Consider the following 21,774-nt stretch of genomic DNA (forward strand, 5'->3'; position numbering starts at 1 on the left):
AAGCCTAAACTTTGAATAAGTGTGTGTTATCATATTGTTGTATAACAAAAGGTTTCACTATGGAGTAAATGACAATAGTATGACTTCATTAACAAATTTCCCTATTATTGTTCGTTGTTGGAGCCAATTGGACACTGCGAAAACAATGAGTGGCCAAAATTTGAAGTCACTTTTTCAGAAATTGTTTTCCCAAAAATACTGTTCATTTTCATGTCGGGGAAAGAAGTCATTTGTTCCCCAATCTATATTTTCACAAGGGCTTTACCCAAAAAATTGTACCCATTAAGCCCTAATGAATACTAACATACTATAGAATCAACACATGAAGTAATTGTGTGTATGTGCAGCTATGTATTCAAATTGGGGGAAATGAGTGTTCATGTGGATTTGTTTTTTTTTTTATTACAAATTTTATATTTTGATGGCGCTTCAAGATTACTTTTGTTGTAATTTGCGCTATACAAAGTTGAATTGAATTAAATAGTAGATTCAATGCAACCACTATGAAAAACTAAAGGGTAAACTGTATTGCATTCAAGAGAAAGCTTATTTATTTATTTATTCAGTTTATTTCCGACATGGTTGCGTTCACAGAAGTTTTGTTATTCTTTTCTTTTTTTTTTTTTTGTACATCCGAAAAAGGAGACGAGAGAAGCAGTTTGCTTATCCAAGTCCCGTCCCCCTGCCCAGGCATTGATAATGTGTGCGTTATCCAACTTGAATACAAACTTTTGAAATCCTAGACCCTATCCACTTCATTGTATATAAAACCGTACAGAGTCGACATTGCACTGAAGTTCACTGCTTTGCACAACTTCTCAGACACATCCAACAACCGTTTAGCATCACCAACGGACAAGATTGATAGACAAGTTGAATAGAAATGATCTATAATCCTAAACTTATAGCACCATTAATAACTGTCTCTCTTTAACACAGCCACAGGATAATACGATCAATTAAACTGGATCGAACCAAATCTGAGAAAGGTTGTCCTTTGAATATGGCGTCTTGGTCTCCCATTGTTAGTTTTGATAGGACTTCTTGGTCAACGTCACTTCCTGTAGCAATCACTGTGCTGACTATCTGTTCCTGTCGCATGGTACGAACAGCTTCTTCCAGGCTGCTGCTGTTAGTTACGCCATCTGTGATGAAGACGAATGAAACCTCAGCGTTGCGGCGCGTCTGGCGACTGTTTCCTTTCCTTAAGATGCTGTTGATGGCTTGTCTGATAGCCGGCCCCACACTTGAAGACGAATCCAGATAACGTAAATTTGACAATCCGTTTGCAATGACCGCAGGGTCGTGAGTGAGTGGGAAGGCTACGTAATGCTCATCTTCTCTGCCAAACTCCATCAGCGCCAGACGAGCTCGCCGTCTATCAATTCTGTTCCTGGCAAGTATCAATCTGTCTGCTACTGTCTGCACCAATTCACCCACATGGCGGTGGTTGTCTATACCAAGACGTTCAGAGCCATCCAAGAGGAAGACCAGCTCCACCGGACGCCCAACACATCGAGCTACATCTGGTTCTGTAACAAATTAGAAATAGATTACCTCAAGGGCTGCACAGGAGCAAATTTGAGCAAATGATCTCAAAAAGTTGAAAACACACCACTTATACACGGGAGGTCAGGGCATCTAATCACAGGATCTACAATGAAAACCAAACTGATGTCAGACAAAAGGCCAGCGTTTACAGTGCGTATGAAGACTTACCAGGACAGAGCACATTCTCCATCTTCTCCATAAAGTCATCGGCCACCAAGTCCGCGTAACGCTTCATTTCACTGACGCGGCTCCTTTTGTTGCAAGCTATTGACATCAGGTTCTCGTTGTCATGTTTCTCCTTGAACATATCGCCAACCCCGATGGCGTTCACCACCACGGCAGGGTCGTCACACAGGTATCTGAGCTGATTGTCGTTATCTCGCGGGTCAAAGCGTCCGTCCGTGACTACGACCACAGACACTTTGGATCCGACTCTTTTGCTATCCCTGATGACATGGTCGTATGCAAACTTGAGAGCTGAGGGTGTAAAAGTCCCACCGGCAATCCACTGCAGGTTCTTCACAGCCATTTTAAAGGCAGACATTGAGTTTATGTTGGAGTCATCCAGACGAATAGCCTCAAAGGTGCCGTTGTGGCTGAACTGAACAACTCCAACTCTTGTACCTGGCAAATGCAGACATTTCATTAGCATGGTATGTCTTTAAATCCTTTCAATTACCAACAAGTTATACTAGTTTAAACAATTATGTTATTTATTGTAAAACTGTTTTTCAGAAACCAGTTGGCGATGCAGGATCAGAGGCCATAGATCCAAGCCTGTTTATAGTGCTGATGACAAAGTTCTTCTCCAGGGTGAAGTTGGTAAGGCCGACACTTTCCGAGCTGTCGATCACGAACACAATGTCCAGAGCTCCACAGTGTTTCTCGCAATCTGGGACAAAAGACAGGAAGATTATCTTTGTGTGAAAAGATGATCTTTTTAAAGTGTGACAGTGTCGATACCGGCCTACCACAACAACCACACGTCTCCCTGATGTACGTCATGACATCACAGTTCTGTAGTAACAGACGAAGTGATTATAACGAATGCAAAACTCAGTACAAACCAGGTGATGCATCAAAATGTCTGACACTCACCGTAAGTCCAGGATCGCCTGCTGGTCCTGGACCCCCCTGCTCACATGACATACAAAACAGTATCAGAACTGGGAAGCACATCCATTTCATTATTTCAGTGGTTGCGTGGTTTCTCACATCAGATCCTGCCTCTCCTCTTGGTCCTCGTTCTCCTGGCTTTCCTGTCTCGCCTTGTTTGCCCTACATAGAGAAATTTTAAGCTGCTTTGTAATTTACATCCATCTTACGAAACTTATTTTCAAAATCTAATTTCAGCATTAAATCAACAAAGAATAAATTTTAAAGAGATCGTGAATACCTTTGCGGAAAAGCCATATCATTTCACACTTAGGTGTAATCTGTTAGTTTACTCAAATAAAAGTTTTATCTCAAAAGTCCAGCTGGGGTCCAATGATCTCATGCTGTTAAAATCTTTCCATTTGTATTACATTAGTGATGACAAAATACATCTGGTAGCTCCTTTAAAGCTCATTTTTTTCGAACCGTTCACGTACATTTCATCTGATAAGAACCATTTTTGCTTAATGGCTGTTACCATTAAGTGTGTGTGATGTGAAGCCCCTTTGTATCTTAGCAGAATTAATCAAGCCATGATCATACTGCACTATGATTTTCAATTAATAAATCGGTTTAATCGATTTACATTTTGTGACATAATTTTCAGGAATTGAATACAAAAAATGAACGTCAAACTTCCATCCATCTCTTTCTGTTTTTCAGTGTTGCGGGGATCTGCCAGTACCTACAGTATCTCCAGCTCACACTGGACAAGGCTGCACGTCAAACATCATTCATGTAAACATATTCTTCGCAAAAGGCTGGTCTGTCAGAACTCCTATTGGAAATCTCTGTGAGGTTTGGTCCACTGATACGCAATTGATACATTACAAAATAAAAGCATCTTCTCTTAGTTTCCCACTCTCTTTCTTACAGGCTCTCCGGGTGGTCCTTTGTCTCCAGGGTCTCCTTTAGCCCCACAGTTGCCTCGAGCTCCTCTAGCTCCTCTCCTTCCTGCATCACCTCTCTCCCCCTAAAATGAACAGATTAACAGTATTTAGATTTTCCGCATCCACATGCAGAAAATTATATTAAATGAATTATTTAGCTGTACTGTGGATCCTCTTGGTCCAGGATAGTTGAATCCTTGTCTTCCTTTGTCTCCCTTCAGGAAAAACCACAATAAATGAAGTTATTTCCATATGTTTAAAGTTATTATCTTTTTAAGATAAAAGAACCGAAGCATCTTCACTTCTCACCACTGGCCCAGGTGGTCCTGAGTCTCCTCTTGGTCCAGGGTCTCCAGAGTTTCCCACTGTGCCCTGTTGTTGAAAAGAAGGTATGAAGCATCTCTGTAAACACAGTCTGTGTTGACATTTGAAATGTTTGTTTGAAGCAAAAATACATTTCCTCCCACGCTCCCAGGCTGTCCTGGCTGACCCCTTGGTCCTGGTAGTCCTTGGTCTCCCTGAAGATGGAAATCACAACCAAACAAAATGATGCCGTCATCTCCAAAGCACTCAGACTAATGTCAGTTCTGCAGGATTTTCTAAAAACAATCATTCTTCAAATAAATCCTTTTAAAAAATGTGTTTAATGATAATAGGGGCGGTTATCGGCTGTTTTGGCAGGAAACATGAAGGCTTCACTGCTGGAGGTTTCACAGAGGACTGACGAGCTCTGTGAAAACTGTCAATTCATCCATTGCCAAATTCCACCCACATCATCATCATCTCCTCACCTTTGCTCCCTTCAGCCCCTCTTCCCCAGGACGACCTCTGATGCCCTCTAGCCCTCGATCTCCCTGAAAGGCAAGGCAAATTTATTTGTATAGCGTATTTTATACAGAAGGCAACTCATGCTTTAAATGATGAAAAAGTGCAACAGAAAACATTCAACAGCTTAAAAATCAATAAGAACATTACAATCAGCAGTAAAAACACTTAAAATCATCAATAAAAACATTTAAAATCAGCAACACATACATTACGTCAACAACATGAACAAGAATCTCCCTCTTAGTCATACGCAGTAGAGAAAAAGAGTGCCTTTAACTTTGATTTAAAAATGTTCAAGAAGGAAGAAATAAGAACATTTCAGAATCTGCATCACTTCTCACTCAGTGTATGTACAACAATAGCTGGTTATTTTTAACTGAGGGTCATGCTAAAGGAGGGGTGTCAAACTCATTTTAGTTCAGGGGCCAAATACAGTGTTTGTACTCATGTGGCCACAGATTTTCTACAGGAAAACGAGTAATTTCAACGTTATTGTGGCATAGTTTGCACTTCTACATATGCATACAATACAAATATGTATGAAACTGATAATATCCAAGCAATAAGTGACAGATATCATTCCCAACAGGGTCTTCTCTTTCCTAGATTTTGTGACCAATTTCTATTAAATAAAGGGGAATATTATGTCAAATTTTGAGTTTTTTCTACTATTTAACATTAAAAATGACTGCAATCATGCAATATAAGCACTGGTAAAACTGTGAGCCCCTGCAAATATTGGATGGCCGAATTGGATACTCCAAAGGGCCGGATTTGGTCCCTGGGCCATGTGTTTGACACGTGTGCAAGGGATGCTGGGCAGCATCACAAGTTCAATGTTAACTCAGCATAACATCTTCACTTGGAGACTCCATTAAAGCCATGTGACTTTGTAGAGGATAAGCAGGTATAGCAGGTGAATGAACGTTTGGGGAACACTGGGGAGGAAATCCAGGCAACAGGTCTGCCTTGTCTTGTTTTTATACCGATTCCTCTTCACTACATTCAGATCATCAACACTTCAAAAACCAATTTTTCCTACTGGGCTAGGGAGAGGACTGTCTGGGCCTCTCTGCTGAGGATCTTGCCCTAGCAACCTAGACCACAAGATCCGTGGTACACGACAGAACGGACGTTATGAAATAAAAGGTTTTACCTTTTTACCAGTTTGACCATCAATGCCCGCTGCACCTTTGGTTCCAGGCGCTCCTCTCCTTCCCTGTTTATATTCAGCATGATATAATAATCAACCATGACACATTGTGGCCTTGTTTAAAGTCAAGTGTCTGAATGTTAAGGTGTAAACATACCATTTCACCTTTTGGTCCCGGTGACCCATTTGTTCCCTGTGAAAGGTGATCACTTTACTTCACACAAAATTTCCAGATTTTGATTCAAAGCCTGAAATGATTGAATTTTAAAAGGATTTCTGCTCCGTACCGGCTTCCCTCTTTCTCCTGGCAGCCCTGGATTTCCAGGATTTCCTATTTCTCCCTAAGGAGTACGAATTGAGGTCAGTGAATCTGGTTTTAGCGGAAATAGAAACCTTCAATGACATTTGGTGAAGTTTTTGTTTGAAAGTTACCTTTGGTCCCCCATTACCCACAGGACCATTAGGACCAGATTTCCCCATCAGTCCTGGATCGCCCTGAAAAACAGAAGTGCAGGATATTTATATCCATCAAGGGACCCCTTAAATAATCCCATTTGCAGAATCAAAACACAATAAGAAAGGTTGATGAGTCAGACATGAAGCATGAAGCGATGTTGGTGCAGAGGTGTTTTTTTGGATCTGGTTGGTTTTTACACATTAAGTCAAAGGTGCTCACATATAATCACATTTGATCTTAGTTCTGTTAGATCCTGCTATCCTAAACTCTGATTTTTGCATGCTGAGCGTTGCTCCTCAGTGCTGGAGTCGATAAAACTCATTCTTTCCACGCGATGCGTTTGCTTGCTCAAGTGTCTGGCAATTAATATCCGTCCTCTGTGAAAACTATTTATCTACTGTATATACTGTAGCTTTATTCAGTTGCTTGGACAGCTGCGACAACAGCCAAGATAATCTATTTTGAATGACCACAGGAAGAGCTCAGTGATGTGTCAAGTTTGTGGGAACACTCCTTAATTTTACTTTAAAAACTTTGCTTTAGTTACTTGCAGTGCATTATTCTTCTGTAGAAAGTCAAAAGGCAAAAATACCTGTGAAAAATGATCGAAGAAACGAGCATTCAGAGCTCCAGCAAGCGCCAAACATCCTTTTTGCCAGATATTGGCCGTTATCTGGATCAGTGATCCTGATCATAGTACCATGATTATTTACACTTTAAAGGCTTAGAAGAAATGTACAGCATATCCCCATTAATAACAATACAGTAGCTCTAAAGGTATGGGTACCCCCATTTTTTCGAAAGATCGCAATGAAATACTCAATCCGGATCCAATCTGGATGAAACTCAAAGACGTAATTGAGGAACTTACTCGACAAATATGAGTAAAATTTCATACAGATTGGTTAATTAAAAACTGAGATGAGACGGTTTTTGAAACTGATCCAGAATCAGTTTATTGATCCGGACTCCCTCTGAAATGTAATAGAAGTTTCCATGATTTAAGCTCTATCTTTGGTTAAAACTTTGTCAGAATCCGTTAGCAATCTTGCTCACAGACGAACAAACAATAAATAACATTAGGTAATAAGAAATGGGACCTTCACATGCTTTACTGTTTTTTAAACAAATTGTGATAATGAGGAAATTGACCCAACAAAATGTTAAAACCAGAAGAAAATATTCAACCCAAAAGAAACTGACCTTTGGTCCTTCGTCCCCAGGCCGTCCAGGTTCACCGACATAACCGGGGTGGCCATCTGGACCCTTTTGGATGTTAAAACTAAAACTAAATAAGTGTTCAAAAACTTAAACTTTCAAACATTTTTAAAACCTATGACAAAATTAACAACTAGATATAAAAACTCATTTTGACATACATGCTTTTCTCTATTCTATCATTCACTAACAGTGTGTAAACATACGGGGTGCCGATTGTAAAGTTGCGCATGCTAAAATAAACAGTGACATTTAGCAACAAACCACATTTAAAAAACGTAGAATTTATTTTCTATTACTTTTGACCAGATTTCCAGCAACATTTGTGAATTGAGAATTTTTTTTCTTCGTAAAAATATAATGTCAATGTTAAATGTAAATGTTAACTGTTGAATCTAAATGTTAACTATTGAATCTAAATGTTAACTATTGAATCTAAATGTTAAATGTTAAATGTAAATGTAAATGTTAAATGTTAAATGTAAATGTAAATGTTAAATGTAAATGTAAATGTTAAATGTAAATGTTAAATGTAAATGTTAAATTTAAATGGTAAATTTAAATGTCACGAGTGAAACTAAATATTTAGCTGATATGCAAATTCACCATTTAGATTTAGCATTTAACATTTTAATTTAACATCTGGATTTGGATTCAGATTTAACATTTAGATTGAACATTGACATTGTATTTTTACGAGAAAAAAATCATCACAAATATTGTTGTAAATCTGTTCAAATAAAAAAAAAAAAAATTTGTTTTGTAAATGTGGTTTGTTGCTAAATGTTGCAAAAAGTTGCTGTTTATTTTAGCATGGGAAACTTTACAATTAGCGCCCCATATAAACAAAGGTCTTCATGGTTCTAACTGCACAGGCACCACTTACACGATCACCTGGATCCCCTTTGCAGCCAGGAGCTCCAATCCGACCCATCTTACCCTGCAGGTTTCACAGGATTCAAACAAACTCAGTTCATATCTCACCAATAAACCCACCAGCATAAATGTCAACCCTTAGGCACACGCACACACCTTTTGTCCGTCAGTTCCATTCCTCCCAGCTTTGCCTGCTATGCCCTGAGGGTTTGATCAAACAAGGCTGTAAACGAGGAGCGCGTCTGTTATGGAGAAAACCCACACGTGTTTGCAGGTGGAAGGTCTGCAATTTACCTTCCCTCCACTGAGTCCAATTTCACCCTGATGACACAAAAACAAACACCCATTCATCTTAACAACTTTTTACACCATCTGAAAGATAAACGCAGGTTATTTAAAGTTTAGTTCTTACCTTTTCACCCTTATATCCCGTCTCTCCCTGTGCAAAGAACACATACATGTGAAAGGAGTTATAGAAACAGCTGGATTATATATAGCAAAGCATAGGATATAAATTAAAAGACATTTGCAAACCTTTGGTCCGGGTCGCCCGATAGGTCCTTCAATGCCTGAATCACCCTGAATTACATTCATTTAAAAACATTAAGTGAAAATGTATTATTTAATGGCTTTTAGGGGCAAATGTGTTTGCACTTTACAATCACCTGTCGGCCTTTTGCTCCTTTTGATCCAGCGTATCCTCTGTCTCCTTTCATTCCCTGTGTATTGACAAAGTAATAACATGTCAAAACCCTATTAACATTGGATATAAGTAGAGATAACTGGACTGATACATAGATTTGTGTCAGTTTCACATTTTAAAACTCACTTTTTGACCTGGAGAGCCTTTGGTCCCAGGAATCCCAGGAGTCTCATGGCATGCTGGTACATAACACTGAATAAAAAAGAAATATTAATGGATGTGAGTGAGTTATTTATAACTAATGTGAGTCAGACAAAGGCAGATATTTGTTGGATGAATGGCGACTCTCTCACCTGTTGATATGCTTGATATTTCTGCAAAGAACAGACAGTGTCAGTTAGCGACAGTGGCGCTAAAGTTTAAATCAGAGCTGAGATGTAATTTACCATGACTTTTATCATGCGATCGATGGACTCGGTGCTAAGTCTGGGTTTCCCATTAACAATCTCCACCACTACATAGTTGTCTCGGTAAAGCTCGGTTGGGGAGTTTGCTATTTCTCTCATTCCATTTTGGTCTACGTTCCTGGTTGCTGCGACCGAGAACATGTGGATGCCTTGGTCCCGTGCCTTTTCTGCCATCGTCTTGATTCCACCGCATGGACTCCCTGTGATGTGGCCATCAGTGATAATAACAGAAAAGAGGGCAGCCTTTGTCCCTGAGAAGTGCCGAGTCATTTGATGAGTCATGTTTTTGACAGCACAATCGATGTAAGTGCCTTTGCCCAAGTATCTGATGGCTCTGTCGGACGCCAGATTCCTGATGAAATTCTCCCTGGTCGTGAATTGGCTGAAGACAACTTGTGTCTGGGAGAAATGAAGGCCTCCTATGGACCAGGAAATCTGGATCTGGCCTCTGTAGTCTTCATCAGCCAGCCTCTGGGCAAAGATTTTGGTGAATTCCTTGATGCTGTCCACCAAACTGCCGGGTGGAGACTCGAGTAAGGCAATGGTCTCTGATGTGTCGATGACGAAATACAGCTTGATGGGACATTCGATTTGTCCTGGAGGAAACAGCCAGAGTGTAAATGTCTGTATGACAATGAAAGGTAAACTATCTATGGTAGTATGCAACAGGGGTTTCTATTTGGTTCAACTTCCTTTTTGAAATTATAATTGTTTATTTAACTATTGAATACACAGACAGAGAGCGAACACCTTGAACATGATGCTGCTAATCCATGACATGGCTAACAGACAATCAATCACTAATCAATCCTAACATCTATTTTTTTAACGTTTTTTTTTACCTTGTCTGCACATGCTGTCGAAGGTCAACACAATCTTTTTTCGACAGCAATGCACATCTTATTATTGCAGTTAAATAAATACATGTATTTTATTTTTGCCTAGCATGAATGTAGTGTGTGAGTGAGTGTTGGTGGTGGTCGGAGGGACCGATAGCGCACTATGGCAGCCTCGCTTCCATCAGTCTGCCCCGGGGCAGCTGTGGCTACAATAGTAGCTAAGTGTGGAGACGAAGAAACAGGGAAGAGGGAGTCAGGGTAGGACAATGGAAGGGGTAGGGAACAGTCGCCAGGCTTTTCAGAGTGAGATTATAATTGAACTTGGGGGCATTTTACGCTATCTTACACAATAAACAGTGCTGACATAATTAATGCAATCTGTTATGTTTGAGTAAAACTGATGAGGAGCAAAGATGTTTTCAGTTTTGGTGAATGTAACTAAATCTGTGCAACTAGATTGTGGATACATGTGTACATTCTGATGCTGTATTGTATGTACCCTATTTAAAGCTTAAAATTCAACCCTTACAAACAGGCTTATGGTTAAAAACCTAAAAAAAAAAAGAGGAACAAGAAGGAACATCAGCTTTTGAAGAGAAAATGGGTAAAACTACAACTATCTACACAATAATTTAAAGATAAAGATGAAGATAACCTTTATTAGTCCCACAAAGGGAGAATTTGCAGTGTTTCAGCATCAGATAAATAAAACAGTGTGTAAAAAATGGAAAGTGAGAGTTATATACACATGGGCCTGAACACAGTACAGAGAGAAAGGTGGAAGACATTGGTATAGAAGAACGGACATTGCACAATAAAAACATACTCTATGTACACCAAATTGTCATTTTTCAACTTTTTTTAATGATCTAAAATGTATATATGACTAATATTTATGCTGATGTGTATTAACTCTCAATGTTTACCTGATACTCTAGTTAAATTAAATATTTAGGCTTCATAATTATAGAAATATGCTATTTTTACTTTTAGATTGAGGTGAAAGGAGGCCGAAAAACTCACTTGCACAGCCTTCAGAGGTTGGTCGTTCTGGACTGTCCCCTCGCCCAGGAATGGGCCTGGGGCCACGAGGTCGGGCCACTTGAGGAGTTACAGCTCCGAGGATACAGAGGATGAATAAACCAGATATCATTGTCATTTCCATGTTCTGTAAAAAAAAGATAAAAGTATGATAGAATACAATTGACTTGGAAAGATGCAAATGATGATAAATGAAGATTCTAGAAGCCCTCTTTCTATATTTTCAGCTATAAGTTGTGACTTTATGGTGCTGTTGTACACTTGATAGCTTTAAGATCTTTCCATGTAGTGATTTAATCTAACGTTGTAACTGCAGAGCTCATCTTAAACGCAGGAAGGAGCCGTCACACACCAGTGAGTCCTCACAGAAGGCTCCACGGATTTATCTGTGTTTATCCACGTTTCAAACAATTTCTAAATCACTAAAAGTTGAGTTTTTACATAAAGTGTCTCCTTTGCAGCCTTCAGCTTGTTTTTGTAAAAGTGATTTATAACCAACAACATGAAGCATTAAACAAAGACCTCATAATTCAAGAGCTACAGTGATAGATAAGATCCTATAAGGGAAGGTTGTGGGAAAATCCTACAGCAGACATACTGTACACTGCCAGTTAAAAGTTTTAGAACACCACACTTTTTCCAGTTTTTATACTGAAGATTTTTCAGTTTATTGTGTCGTTGCACTCTGAAATGAAAGCATAGAATAAATAAGCAATTTGAGTTGAATAAGAAATCATGGAATCCATTTATAGACCAAAATTTATTTATTTTTTTAATCTTTTTTATCTAATATCTTTTATTAGAGGGAGGATATAAAAAGGGAGAGCAGTGTTACACCTAAGTGGAGAGGGTGGGGGAGGGGAAAGGGAGCAGGGAGGAGAGACTCAAGGTAGGAAATAGAAAGGGTGGGGAGAATAGATTGTTTTACAGTGAGGGTGAGATGTGAAGTTGTAGAATATATTGTGCTTATTATGTTGTGAAATGTACATTATTTTTCAGTTTTGGGTAACCAAACCTTTTTCTTTTTACCTTCGGCTACTCAGTACTTACCTTTGTACCATTTCAAGCTAATTATTGGACTTGCACAACTTGAATTGCAATAAATAACTGGAAAAATTTGACCGGTAGTGTAGGCAACTGGCAGCCCGGGGGTCACATGCGGCCCTCGGTTTAATTTTATGTGGCCCCCAAAGTAAATATACGAGAATACATTACAAATACAAAGTATTACAATACAACATTGCAGAAAAATACAGTAAAAGACAAGAGAAAAACACAGAAACATATAAAACTACTACAAAAATGAACAAAACGACAACAGTAACACACAAAATTACTCAGGAAAATATACAAAATTACAAAAGTATACAAAAAATGACTCCGCAAACCCACAGTACTAACAAAAAAGCAAAACAACAACAGAATTACACAAAATTACTCCAAAAAACGCAAAATTGCAGCACAAATACACAATATGACTCCAGAAAACATATATTTTACAGGAAAAACACACAAAAGGACTACAGAAATGCACAAAAATGCCAAGATACAACAAACTATACTCCCTGTTCTTTCCTGTATTAATGATCAGATTGGTCATTATTCTTAATTCTGACAGGAATGTTGATCATGTGGCCCTCCGATCAAACAAACACATTTTTGTGGTGATAAAAGTTGCCTACCTCTGTCCTACAGTGCGACAAAACACACAGACACAGAAATGTAACAGCAGTTTGTAAGAGTGGCTGTAAAATAACTTAAATTTATCACTTTTTATAGCTTAATAGTACAACTACTCTACGCAGTTTGAACATGATGAATTGGAGGTATAAAAAATTAAAAAAACACCTCACATGATATTGCACCATAGACCTGGCGACAGATGCATTTCATCAGAGGGGAAAAAAAAGAAGCTAATGTTGGAAAAACTGTTTAAAAGCAACACACTTGATTAAAAATGTGATTCCTTGTACCAGTATTTATTTAGTAAATGTGCCAGGGACTGTAGATGGAAATGAGCCAGAGCGCTATCATCTTAGCATCTTTACTTAGTGTTTAATGTTTTCTCATGGTCCCTCCCAAATAAACTCCTAAACTAAATTAAACACTTGCTTGTGCTCATTATTTAGTATCCTAATATCACATTTAAAGCTTGGGAAAAAGTGTAAAATGTAATTATATTTGGGTTGTTTGTGCATTTTCTGACTGTTTTAGAGTGAGATACGCATGTCTATCAGCTTTCTGTATGTATATAATATTAATTCATGTATGTAATGATGAAAATGTCAGGAACAAAAGTTTTGAAAACTGAATGGTAAATAATAAGTGCAACTTCATTATCCCACTCCCTTTCGAGCAATGTATTCATGTTTATTTATAGTATTTATGTTAATACATATCATGTATATTAGGCATGTTGGCTACAAATGGAAAAATGTATGTACACGTTCTATGAAAGTTTTTCTGTTTATATTAAATTGCTTGAAATAAATACAATAAAGTCTCTATAGAGACTTAATGATTTTCCGAATGAAAGAAATATCACACGGACACTGATTGGCTACAGTAAATTTCTGCCCATGAAGAGTAAATGTTTTTGTGATTTTAGGTATTGTAGTGTCTACTAGTAGAATACAACAAGTCTGGGATAAAGTCACTGATGCAAAGCTTAAAAAGTGTTTCTGCATAGTTGATAACATGATTTATCACAGGAAATGGCTAACCATGTCTTTTAAAATGTTTTGAGTATTAAAACATCTTCTTTGTAGCGTCTGAACATCGAACCTTCCTACGCTACTTGAATGCAGCGGTAATTTAAGAGGCGTGGTCATGACCAAAACTTAAAAATTCCATCCCACTTAACTTAAAGTTACTCATTCATGACAATACTTTCAAATGCAAGTATATTCTACTTCAGGCTGACTTGATAAAACTGTATCATGTTTTTCTGCAGTCAGTGCCTTCTCCTCGCCCTTCTCTCTCTCTGCTCTGTTTCAGGTGTCGTGAAGCTGATGATGGCACTTCCTGATCAATGGTTCACAGCTCAACTAGTCTGGGATACTCTGATGTTCTATCTCTCTATCCTGTTCTGTTGGTCCTTCTGTCCACTAACCCCATCCAGTCGACGCAGATGGCTGCCACCTCTGAACCTGGTTCTGCTGGAGATTTCTTCCTGTTAAAAGGGAGTTGTTTATTCCCACTGTCGCTAAATGCTTGTTCGTGTGGATCTTGTTGGATTTTCTCTTTCTTATTATGAATTTTATATTTTTATAAGCGCATTGAGATGACTTTGTTTGTAAATTGCGCTATACAAATAAAGTTGAATTGAATTGAAACTTAAATTATCTATGTATATTTAAATTGATTGTTGGAGTAGAAATGAAATCCGGGCTAACAGTGTACTTGTACTGTCAGTATTAGTATAATATACTGTATATACACTAATGTATATACAGTATACTAGTGGTCTTGAAGGGTGTGGCTTTTGATTAATTTTGAGGCGTTGGGTCGACATACTCAGCTGTGTTCTCTCAAACATAGTTATTCCTTTTTCTCTCCCTAAAATCATAAACTCCTGCTTTAATCGTGTGACAAGCGCTCAGATTTATTTGCTAACTCTGTTTATAAAAGCAGTAAGTTCTTTATAAACAAAGCTCGTCTCCGGCGGCTCGTCTGACATACGTACGGTTTACACACTGATGCTACACTGATACTCAAGTGATCTCATAATAAACAACACATCAGTCACAGGCAACATTAGACAATTTAATATTTCAACTTTCACTTTTATGTCAATCATAATTCAACATTAATCAGGCATGAATTTTAACTAATGATACAGAGCAGTGGTTCCCCAACTTTCACAGTCCCGTACCCCCTAACGCTGCACGCTTAAACATAATAATGTGAAGTGTTTTTTAACCTTGGGGTAACTTGTGACCCCCATGTGGGATCCCCTCAAATGTCTAATAATCTATAATAATGAAAAAACACTGATTAAAAATGTATTTTTAAAATGTTTTAATTATTATTCTTTTTCAAATTATAACACCACACACAAAATAATCTTAAACAACTGTAATATATACTTTCACTTTCTCAAATAGAAATTTTGTTCAAATAAAATGCAGTGTAAAAATATCTGAGCAGGCGCATCTTGTCACTATAGCAACAACAATAGCAAACATTATCACAAGCTAATTCTAGAATAAAAAAATAGAAAAAAGTCTCGGAAGTCGCCACAAATGTGTGATATTAAAATGGGGTCGCAACCCAACAAAGTTGGGTATGTTATGTCACATACAATGTAGCCCTACAGTGAAATGTCTCTGTTGAGAAATGACATATAAAAAAAAAAGAATAATCTGGGTCGTCTTACATCTACTAATGTGTAATTTGTGGCAATGCATGGAGGCTCCTGACTGCTGGTTAATTTATATTGTAGTTTCTAATTTTTATTTTTTTATTCATGTACCCCCTATGACAATTTGCGTAGCCCTGGGGGTACCCGTACCCCTCTTTGGGAACCTAGGATATAGAGTAAAAACATGATCATAATGTAAAACCCTGCCTGATTCGCTTCTTAAATCCATGCTTGATTTCTTACATTTTTAAGATTTATATTTTGTAGCAGGTTTATATGCTTTCCCCACATACATGCACAACACATTCACTCACCGAATTTACCTGTTTTTAAGAATGTTTGATACTAGATTTTTGCCGTTATCCGATATTTAGATCATGTCTAACTCTGAATTTTTTATTTCTGATATTTATCGATACCTATATATAAACAGATTCCCTCCCCGCTAACCTAATATTTGTCACATGATATATACATTTCCATGGAAATAACAGGTTAAGGTGGGGGTTTTCAATCTTGGGGTTGTGACCACATGTAGGGTCGCCTGAAATGTCTAATATAATAAAATAAAATAAAAATTAGTCATTAAAATTAGTTTTTGATTTAGATTTTTTTAAATTTTTGATCATCTATTTTGCACATTTAAAAAAACAATACATAATATCACAGAAATAGATGTACAGCACAGGAAGAGGAAGAAAGAGCTGAAATAATTATTATTCTCTTTCAAATTAAAACACCACAGGTAATCTCAAAACAATTGTATTTCTATACTTTCACTCTCTCAAATATATATATATATATATATATATATATAAAATAAAATGCAGTATAAAAATATCTGAGTTGGCGAATACTGTCTCTTTATTAAACAATACTGGCTACTACTCTGTATTTGTAACATATAAGTATAACAATCATGATCAAAAAATGAATTTCAGAGAAAAAGGGTCTCTGGGGGTCACCAGAAATTTGTGATATAAAAATGGGGTCACGACAAGAAAAAGGTTGGGAACCACTGGGTTAAGGCTACTTTCAGTGTGATGCCTCACTGAATGTATTCTACAAATAAACGTCATCAGTGCTAAATATGAAAACATATCCAGCTTTAGTCACGGAAAAAGTGTCATTTTCATTTTTAATATATCATCTCAAACGACAGCATAATCTTTTTTTTTTTCTCGATATCGGTGGAAAAACAGACACCGATGTCAACCAGTATCACATTTTATGACTAATATCGGCCAATAATATCGTCCATTTCTACTTGTGATGCACATAAAACTCAAAACACACCAATAGAAAAACTATTTGATTGCTGTCGTGTCTGATTTAGATCCATTAGATGATTAAAGAAACCCAATTAAACTAAAATGAGTTTTTCACCTAAAAACACAATTAAAATGCCTGAATAACGACTGTTATTTCCTGAAGCAGATCTCCGGTCCTCGAGAGGCTAAGTACTGCACTAATTAGACGTCTCTCTACTCCAGCACACCCGACCATGACGGCAGTTTATTATTAGCAGTGATTGTGTATTATTGCAGGTTATATGGTAAACAAACTGCTGAGCTGTGTGACAGGCCTGTGGTAAATCACTGTGGTTTGGGGATGATTTGTTTCCTTTTATGCATCAGTGAATCACCGTTTGTATTCGCTGGTCCTTGACCTTCTGCTGACTGTAAATGATATAAAGTTGGGGTTTCAATTTAAATCCGACAGAAAATCTAACCATAAACATTAAAACTCCTTGAAGTTAAATACAAAAGACATTCAAAATAACTTGAGAGGCTGCAGAGGAATAAAACCTTCAAATAAATCAGATTAAGTATGAATATGAAAACATATCCTTATCCTTTTTATGTCATTATAGAAAGTATTTTAAAACTACTTGAACAGTTGATGCATTTTTATTTGATCTGTTTGCACAAAGAATGACATTTGTTTCAACCTTTAGTTGAGGATTAAAATGAAATAAAGTGAGAATAAAAGTGCTGGTTACTCACCTCGGAGACAGTGCAGAGAATAAGCGTCTGTCTGCTGCTTCAAACATTAAAGAAATGCAGGAAATGTCTTAACTGCTGATAATCATCCCAATCAGAAAGTTCCCACATCAGAGGACTCCATCTAGCAGTGTGTGTGTGTGTGTGTGTGTGCACAGTTGAGATGGTTTCCTGCTGTGTATGATGACAACACCACCAGTGTGCAGAGCGAGGAGGTTAAAATAAACACACTTTATCTACCTGAGCCGACAGAATAAATGTCAGAGTCCCAGAGTGAACGTCTCCTCACAAACACAGCAGCAGCCTCGACTCCCACAGCCTTAGATGGAGAGAAGCAGCTCAGACTCCCTGTTTATGTGTCATGGCAGTTCAACATGACACACATCAGACAGGAATTCCACTGCATTAGCTCTCCAGGAAATCACAGTTATACAACAATTCTGAGCTGTCAGTTATTTAAACCAGTGGTTCCCACCAGGGGTACGTGTACCCTAGGGGTACTTGAACCACATTGTAGGGGGTACTTAAAAACATTGATGAATCTATTTCCAACATGCTGGAGTCATTTTTAAGCTATTTCAGACACTGTACATGCTCGTCCAACAGCTTTTCCACCCTTTGACAATAAACTGCATTAATAAAAGAAACAATACTGTGGCCTTAATATCCTACTAAATTGTCACTAACGTGTTATGCACATTACTAAAGTTGAGGTAAATATATTTTCTGCTATACAATAATTGTAATGCACAAAATTGATATTTAGTGTGCATTAAACGTACAGGTTGACATTTTCAAGCTATTCATAACATGTAAATAAAACAAGAAAGGTTACTAAGTTGGAGTGACGAAGGGGTTCTCCTAATCAGAGGAGAGGCCTCGGGGGGTACATGAGACAAAAAAGGTTGGGAAACTATTACTGAAGATATGCTGTGGAATCTGGCACTAGTGGAGGCATTTTTACCTCCGTCAATGTAATATTTTCATTCACATTTGTTTTGTTGCCTGTTGACAGGATTATGTGATAAATTTACAGATTTTTGACAAAATGTTAACCAAAGAAAGACCGTACGCTATGGAAGATTCCATATCATTTTAGAGGAGATCTGTATCAATATATTAGTCTAAAATCCATATCTCTCTTTATTTTTGCGAAATGTCGAGAATAAAGTCGAAAAGACAAGATTAAAGTCAAAATTTTGAAAATAAACTCAAAATACAATATCGTGATAAAAGTTGAAGGGTTGTGAATAGTCAAATATACGTAATTTATCACGATAAACAATTGTATTTTGAGTTAATTTCAAAATTTTGACTTTAATATTTTTTTTTTTACTTTAATTTTGTTTTTTCGACTTTAATCTCAAAATTTTGACTTTATTGGAAATGTTTACTCCTATCTTGAAATTGCGACTTTGTTCTCAAAATTTTAATTTTATTCTTAATTTGCCCAAGAACATTTTTTCCATCAAAATTGGCCCTAATCGGCTTCGGTAGCGAAATTTCAAAAATTCATATCTCAGTTCTTAATTAACTGATCTTTATGAAATTTGACACAGTTATGTTATATTTGAGAAATTATACAATGCAGTTGTTTAAGGTTGTGTGTGTTTTTTTTATTTTGAGAAAGAAATATAAAAAATACATTTTAATTAGTAATTTTATTTTAATCAATGACTAGAAATTTTAAGTGACCATTTGAATTCCACGAGACCTCACATGGGGTCATGAAACATTGCTTTAAAATGTGCATGATCATGTAACCATAGTGATGCTGATTGCTCAGTGTTCCAGCTGCTGATTGGTTAATGTCACACATCTGGGCCTACTGTGCTCATCTGGCCTCCACACAGGTAACGCCACACCATATGTTAGCTTAGATATGTTAGCTTAGTTATGTTAGCTTAGATATGTTAGCTTAGATATGTTAGCTTAGATATGTTAGCTTAGATTAGGTTTTAGCTTTGTTCACACCTTACAACACTCATGCACATTAGATATGTTAGCTTAGTTATGTTAGCTTAGATATGTTAGCTTAGATTAGGTTTTAGCTTTGTTCACACCTTACAACACTCATGCACATTAGATATGTTAGCTTAGTTATGTTAGCTTAGATATGTTAGCTTAGATTAGGTTTTAGCTTTGTTCACACCTTACGACACTCATGCACATTAGATATGTTAGCTTAGATATGTTAGCTTAGATTAGGTTTTAGCTTTGTTCACACCTTACAACACTCATGCACATTAGATATGTTAGCTTAGATATGTTAGCTTAGATATGTTAGCTTAGATTAGGTTTTAGCTTTGTTCACACCTTACGATACTCATGCACATTAGATATGTTAGCTTAGATATGTTAGCTTAGATTAGGTTTTAGCTTTGTTCACACCTTACGACACTCATGCACATTAGATATGTTAGCTTAGATATGTTAGCTTAGATATGTTAGCTTAGATATGTTAGCTTAGATATGTTAGCTTAGATTAGGTTTTAGCTTTGTTCACACCTTACAACACTCATGCACATTTTACACTACTGACTTTACTGAAATACACACTCCACTGTAAATATCAAATTTGGTCTAATTCTGCTTATTTGGCCTAATTTGGTTTACTGTGATGGAATTTGGCTTAATTTGGCCTAAATTGCTTTACTTTGAAGGAATTTGGTTTACTTTAATGGAATTTGGTGTAATTTGGTTTACTTTGATGGAATTTGGCCTAAATTGCTTTACTTTGAAGGAATTTGGTTTAATTTGGCCTAATTTGATTTAATTTGGCCTAATTTGATTTAATTTGGCCTAATTTGATTTAATTTGGCCTAATTTGGTTTACTTTAATGGAATTTGGCTTAATTTGGCCTAAATTGCTTTACTTTGAGGAATTGGTTTACTTTAATGGAATTTGGTGTAATTTGGTTTACTTTGATGGAATTTGGTTTGATTTGGTTCACTTTAGTGGAGTTTTGTTTAATTTGGCCTAATTTGGTTTACTTTGATGGAATTTGGTTTACTTTAGTGGAATTTTGTTTAATTTGGCCTAATTTTGTTTACTTTAATAATATTTGACTTGATTTGGCCTAATTTGGTTTACTTTGATGGAATTTGGTTTAATTTGGCCTAATTTGGTTTACTTTGATGGAATTTGGCTTGATTTGGCCTAAATTGCTTTACTTTGAAGGAATTTGGTTTACTTTAATGGAATTTGGTTTAATTTGGTTTACTTTGATGGAATTTGGCTTAATTTGGCCTAAATTGCTTTACTTTGAAGGAATTTGGTTTAATTTGGCCTAATTTGATTTAATTTGGCCTAATTTGGTTTACTTTAATGGAATTTGGCTTAATTTGGCCTAAATTGCTTTACTTTGAAGGAATTTGGTTTACTTTAATGGAATTTGGTGTAATTTGGTTTACTTTGATGGAATTTGGTTTGATTTGGTTCACTTTAGTGGAGTTTGTTTAATTTGGCCTAATTGGTTACTTTGATGTAATTTGGTTTACTTTAGTGGAATTTTGTTTAATTTGGCCTAATTTTGTTTACTTTAATAATATTTGACTTGATTTGGCCTAATTTGGTTTACTTTGATGGAATTTGGTTTAACTTGGCCTAATTTGGTTTACTTTGATGGAATTTGGCTTGATTTGGCCTAAATTGCTTTACTTTGAAGGAATTTGGTTTACTTTAATGGAATTTGGTGTAATTTGGTTTACTTTGATGGAATTTGGCTTAATTTGGCCTAAATTGCTTTACTTTGAAGGAATTTGGTTTAATTTGGCCTAATTTGATTTAATTTGGCCTAATTTGGTTTACTTTAATGGAATTTGGCTTAATTTGGCCTAAATTGCTTTACTTTGAAGGAATTTGGTTTACTTTAATGGAATTTGGTGTAATTTGGTTTACTTTGATGGAATTTGGTTTGATTTGGTTCACTTTAGTGGAGTTTTGTTTAATTTGGCCTAATTTGGTTTACTTTGATGGAATTTGGTTTACTTTAGTGGAATTTTGTTTAATTTGGCCTAATTTTGTTTACTTTAATAATATTTGACTTGATTTGGCCTAATTTGGTTTACTTTGATGGAATTTGGTTAACTTGGGCCTAATTTGGTTTACTTTGATGGAATTTGGCTTAATTTGGCCTAAATTGCTTTACTTTGAAGGAATTTGGTTTACTTTAATGGAATTTGGTGTAATTTGGTTTACTTTGATGGAATTTGGCTTAATTTGGCCTAAATTGCTTTACTTTGAACTAATTTGATTTATTTTGGCCTAATTTGGTTTAATTTGGCCTA

The 21,774-nt window shown here is 36.6% G+C and overlaps 1 protein-coding gene across 3 annotated transcripts; it reads right to left on the minus strand.

Annotated features, from left to right (window-relative positions):
• Window positions 1-84: 84 nt before the first annotated feature.
• On the minus strand, window positions 85-17,863 carry LOC114455365 (collagen alpha-2(VI) chain-like). 3 transcript variants are annotated; one of them, XM_028436558.1, is made up of 28 exons: window positions 17,725-17,863; window positions 11,101-11,245; window positions 9,218-9,834; window positions 9,125-9,145; window positions 8,958-9,023; window positions 8,794-8,847; window positions 8,663-8,707; window positions 8,541-8,567; window positions 8,423-8,449; window positions 8,285-8,329; window positions 8,139-8,192; window positions 7,238-7,300; window positions 6,010-6,072; window positions 5,865-5,918; window positions 5,735-5,770; window positions 5,581-5,643; window positions 4,388-4,450; window positions 4,052-4,114; window positions 3,906-3,968; window positions 3,761-3,811; window positions 3,581-3,679; window positions 2,767-2,829; window positions 2,650-2,685; window positions 2,523-2,568; window positions 2,291-2,443; window positions 1,720-2,175; window positions 1,616-1,654; window positions 85-1,532 (listed from the first exon to the last, which is right to left on the minus strand). In XM_028436558.1, the coding sequence occupies exons 2-28, from the start codon at window positions 11,240-11,242 to the stop codon at window positions 931-933; spliced, it is 3,111 nt and encodes a 1,036-aa protein (XP_028292359.1). In that variant the 5' UTR covers window positions 11,243-11,245; window positions 17,725-17,863; the 3' UTR covers window positions 85-930. The 3 variants fall into 3 exon arrangements, with proteins under 3 accessions (XP_028292359.1, XP_028292358.1, XP_028292360.1); XM_028436557.1 differs by lacking the exon at window positions 17,725-17,863 and adding an exon at window positions 17,488-17,711; XM_028436559.1 differs by lacking the exons at window positions 1,616-1,654; window positions 17,725-17,863 and adding an exon at window positions 17,488-17,712.
• Between the last annotated feature and the right edge of the window lie 3,911 nt (window positions 17,864-21,774).

This window comes from Gouania willdenowi, chromosome 21 (assembly GCF_900634775.1).
Source record: "Gouania willdenowi chromosome 21, fGouWil2.1, whole genome shotgun sequence".
NCBI lineage: Eukaryota > Metazoa > Chordata > Actinopteri > Blenniiformes > Gobiesocidae > Gouania > Gouania willdenowi.

Excerpts from the sequence above, each read along its gene's own strand:
- LOC114455365 (XM_028436558.1), bottom strand. The coding sequence starts at position 11,242 with ATGGAAATGACAATGATATCTGGTTTATTCATCCTCTGTATCCTCGGA. Across the intron at positions 9,024-9,124 it reads AATATCAAGCATATCAACAG|TGTTATGTACCAGCATGCCA; the intron begins GTGAGAGAGTCG and ends TTTTTTATTCAG. Across the intron at positions 8,708-8,793 it reads AAGGAGCAAAAGGCCGACAG|GGTGATTCAGGCATTGAAGG; the intron begins GTGATTGTAAAG and ends AATGTAATTCAG.